General features: G+C 38.5%; 1 protein-coding gene across 1 annotated transcript in view; it reads left to right on the top strand.

Annotated features, from left to right (window-relative positions):
- Positions 1–4,883, top strand: part of KCNMB2 (potassium calcium-activated channel subfamily M regulatory beta subunit 2) — a 234,392-nt gene that overhangs the window by 198,956 nt on the left and 30,553 nt on the right. Inside the window, exon 2 of the mRNA XM_011383184.1 lies at positions 4,292–4,414. Within this exon, the coding sequence (XP_011381486.1) occupies positions 4,359–4,414 (56 nt within the window). The 5' untranslated portion in view covers positions 4,292–4,358. The remainder of the gene's footprint in view (positions 1–4,291; positions 4,415–4,883) is intronic.

Below are 4,883 nucleotides of genomic sequence, written 5' to 3'. Positions count from 1 at the left end.
CTTGTCCAAAGTCACACCAGTGGTAAATGGCGATACCAAGAGGCAAACAAACAAACAGGCCCATCTGGCTCTCCTGCTCATCTTTTCATTAGGACATGCTTTTCTCTCTAAAGAAAACCTTATTAAATGATAAATCAGCAAGGAAAAGAAACTTTCTGTCCAAGTCAGTGAATGTGACAGAGGGAGCAGGACAATCAAGAGAAGGGAAGAAAGAAGATAGGGAGGAAAAACAAGGAACAACGTGCCAAGCTAAGAGAAGGATTAGGATTAGGAAGGAGACCCTGGCTACACCCAGCAGTAGTGAGCCATACACAGGGGGCTAGCGTCAGTACCAATAGTGTTGCTTTCCAATAGATACTTAGGTGGTCAAGACAGCAAACACAACCAGTGTGTCACGGTGTATCCTATATTGTGTCTTAAAGGTGCATAAGATGCAGGCCTGCCCTGGAATGCCCACAGCCTCACAGGGCAGGCAGATCTGCATACAACCAGGATAAACTGTGCCTTACTCTAAAAGGGATGAGTACCAAGAATTGGGTACAGAGCTGAGGAAGCTGCTCTTGTGGGCCAGAGAAGGCTTCACATAAGAGATGACCACTGAAATGATCTGGGAAACAGAGGAATTCATTCACTGGCAGGCAAGGGAGACAGAGGGAAAGTATGAACTGAGTCAAGGAGGTAGGAACCCACAATGTATGTTCTTAAGAAATGGAAAGTGTCCTTTTATAAATTCCTGAGGCAAAAAAAAAAACATTGTTACAGTCTCACTGACTCCCTGCTTTCATTTAAGGCTGAGATTCCATCTTTTAGGGCTTTCGGTTTTCAGACCATGCTTATCTGCATATAACCACGGCTCTGCCCTATCCACCCTGGTTCCTAAGTGAATTAGTGATGGAATTAGATCCAGGTTTCCTCCCCCTGCCCACAACCCTGTGCAACCACTAACACAGCTTTGTTTCATGCTAGGTTTCCAAATTACAAAATTTTATAAAGTGATTTCTTTTGTCTCTATATCAATTTCCCAATCACAATTCAAGTGAAATGTTCCTTGACTTATAAAGTGAGCAGAGTTGAGGTAATTATGTAAGGAGCTCAGGGGGACAGGACTGTCTTTGAGCTGAGAGAACCTCCAAACCATCTTCATTAACTTATTCTGAGTGTTTCTTTGAAGCCTAGAAATTGTTTTCAACTTCCACAGAAACTTTACACTGCTGTCTTTAAAGCAGCTACTCTCTTCCCTTTTAATTGGCAACAAACTTAGCAGGTTTTAAATAACAGTTTGTCTTTATGAAAGAAACATGGGGTAAATAAACTCAAAACCACTTACTGGAATAACCTAAGAAGTCAATAAGTCCTTTCCAAGAAGCTTTAGACAGTTAATTAGAATAAATACATCTTTAATCTCCCCTTTCTGTATCATCTTAAAACAACAGAGCAAGGGTGCAGTGCTGAATCACGAAACACAATCCAAAAAGTATCTTAAGTACATTGAAATCACTGCAGCCCCTTCCACCTTGATTGATTTAAAAGCATTTATAATATGTATGGCATGTCTATTAAATGCCGGCTAATAACCAGTAGCAGGACAAGAGCTCAGTGATTTATTGCTTTACCTTGACGCAAATTGTGCCACTTTTCTTTGTCTACTCCACTTCCCAGCTCTTTGAAGAGTAACTAACGTGATCAGAAGATTCCATCAGAGTCAATGTGGAAATAACTTCCTGAAAGTTTAAGCCAACCCTTATTCTTATGGAATAGTTCCTTCAACTCAGATTAAAATCATTATTTCCTGAAGACTGACTGGTTTTAATACTAATGGATTTAATCTCTATTGATATGTTTTTCAATTAATGTATTGCGGTAACTTTGGTTAAAAACACTTTATAATTTACAAGTGTACAACATTATAATTCAACATCTGTCTACTCTATTGTACGCTCACCACCGAAGTCTCATCTTCTTTCATCACCATATATTTGACCCCCTGTACCTTCTTATACCTCCGCACCCCTCTTCCCTTCAGATAATCACTATTCTGTTGTCTGTATCTATTTGTTTGTATTTGTTTTGTTAGTTTGTTACTTTTTGTTTTATATTCCACATATGAGTGAAATCATATAGAACTACCATACAATCCAACAGTTCCTCTCCTGGGTATTTACCTGAAAAAATATGAAAACATTTATTCATAAAGATATACGCACCTCTATGTTCACTGCAGCATTATTTACAATAGCCAAGACATGGAAAAACCTAAGTGTTCTTCGATCGATGGATAAAGAAGATGTGATATACATACACATGCACAATAGAATACCACTCACCCATAAAACAATGAAATTTGTGACAACATGGATAGATCTTGAGAGTATTATGCTTTTTGACATTTCAAAGATGTTCAAAAAGGAACATAAATTACCTCAAATATCCCAGATCCAAGTCATTGAAAGAGCTAGCAGATTCAACTTTTAAATCTTTCTAAAACTGTTCAGGGGATCCATTCAAATGTATCCATTCATTCTTGCCATTTATCCTAAGAGCCGCAGGTAGAAGTATGACTTCTTGCATCCATACTGGTTACCAAACCCATGTTACCTCACATGGCCTCTGTTACTTCTGTCTCTGATGCTGACACGCGGTTATAGAAGGAGCTCTAATCCTAGAGCTATCCCTGGAAAGTCAATACACAATGACTTACAATACACTTAGATTCATTCTTCAATTTACTAGGTTACAAAATTTTAGAGCTGAGAGATATCTTAGAGGTTACTTTTTCAAACTCTTCGTGTTGCAGTTTAAAAACAACCAAGTCCTAGAAAATGTAAGTGTCTTTCTCAAGCCACACAACTAGTACCTAATGCAGTTAGTGACAAAATTGGTTCTATAACCATCCACTGACTCTGAGTACATGCTCTGAGTCCTTGCTCAGTGTTGTCTGCAGACCAGCAATATCAGCATCACATAAGACCTTGTTAGAAATGTAGAATTCCGAGCCCCACCTCAGACCTGCTGAATCAGAATCTACATTGCAGCAAGATCCCCAGAAAATTTGTATGCACGTTACAGTTTGAGAATCACTGGGCTACACTGCAGTGTATCTTTCTCCAGAAAGCACAAGGATTGGAGGCAAGCAGACATTGATTTGAAGCATGATTTCACCTTTGCTAAATGACAAATATCCAACTCCTGGAAGCATCATTTGTAATCTGAAAATAATAGCATTATCCACCTTGCAAAGTTTTCATAATATAAGCATAACACAGATATATGCATGTACATTTTATGACATATACCTAGATAATATATGCAAAGTGCTTGGCATCTAGTATCTAATACAGTATATAGTAGCTAATATTATTTCTATCCTCATGCTTACCATTAATATTGTGTTGACCAAAAGTAACACAAAAGTGACAATGAAACCATAAAGAAATCACCTTTACTTCATTCCTTCCTGTGTTCCATTTGTTAAATATTTTAACTTTGATTAGGACTTCTACTATATTTTGTGCTTCGAACTCCTTAGAAGATGATTATTATGTAGAAAATAAATAATAATACCTAATTATTTCTAGTGCTGTGTTTGGAGATGAAAGAATATATTCCTAAGCCAAGTTATAACCAAAAGAACACAACAGTCCTCTAAGACCTCAACTCTGAATCCTATAAACCTGGCCTCTAGGTGCCAGTGAGTATCTGCTGCTGCTGCCGCCGCTGCTATGATTTTTCTCAGAGATGCAACTGCAAGGGGACAAACCCACAGCTTTGGCAACAGTAGAGCATATTTAAAAGTTGACATTCCATCCCCAAAATGTCACATCTGTCAGCTTCAAGGAAAACAGTTTGAAGACAAAAGGAAAAGTAGAATTTTAGTATCCAAATCTGAATCAGAATTTTGAGAGAATATAGTATACTACAGAGTAGGAAACCATATCAAAATTATATTTTTGGAGGAGGCATTTTGGACGGAATACGATGTTAACCTCGATTAGAAAACCATGTTTCTCCAAGGCACTGGCTCTCAACCACAGCAGTGCATTATAAACTACTAGGAAGCTTTAAAAACATTGAATGCATATTTCTGAGGGAGGGACCCATGCTTCAGTGTTTTTTAAAAGATTCCCAGTTAATTTTTCTGTGCAGCCAATGCTGAGAACCTTTGCCTGATGGCAACAGAAACCTGTTCTTATTTAAAGGTCAGTCCACTGAGAGCTACTGCTTGCTGTTGATACAGAGTTCCCAAAATTTAAAGTAATGGACTTAAATTAACTTCAGTGTATACCTCTTCTAGGTCTTTTCATCATTCCTCCAGGACTTCCGCTATAAGGAAAGGAGCCCCTGGACCAACATCCTCTAAGATGTTTATATGGACCAGTGGCCGGACCTCTTCATCTTACAGACACGATGAGAAAAGGTAACTGACTACCCAGACAGGATGCCAATGGGAAAGCATTAAGTAACTGAGCTTTATATTCTGCACGTATAAATGTGGGCTAGGCTCTACATTGAGGAAATGGGATTTCAGACATTTTATCCTTTCTCATCCTTGTACTCTCCATGTTCACTTCTACCACATAGCTTTGCAAAGGCTATTCCCTGTCAGAAATGTCCTTTACGCACGCACATACATACCCACTCATGACTTTGCTAACTCTATCCCTGCCCTCAGATATCCATTCAATCAGAACCTCCCACCCTCTTTTTGAGTAGCAAAGACTTCGTGTTTGTTTTACTCTCCATTGAATTTCCAGTACCTATCCCTGCACCTAATACATAGTAAATGCTCAATAAATCCTGAACTGAAATGAAAATTGCATTGCAAGGCACCGAACACATGACAACAAAGGAAAGCAGAAACTATGAGAGGATAAAAAGAAGATGGA

This window comes from Pteropus vampyrus, unplaced genomic scaffold (genome assembly GCF_000151845.1).
Source record: "Pteropus vampyrus isolate Shadow unplaced genomic scaffold, Pvam_2.0 Scaffold14, whole genome shotgun sequence".
Taxonomy (NCBI): domain Eukaryota; kingdom Metazoa; phylum Chordata; class Mammalia; order Chiroptera; family Pteropodidae; genus Pteropus; species Pteropus vampyrus.
Note: the sequence above shows the minus strand (reverse complement) of the source record. Positions and strands in the feature narration are given on the sequence as shown.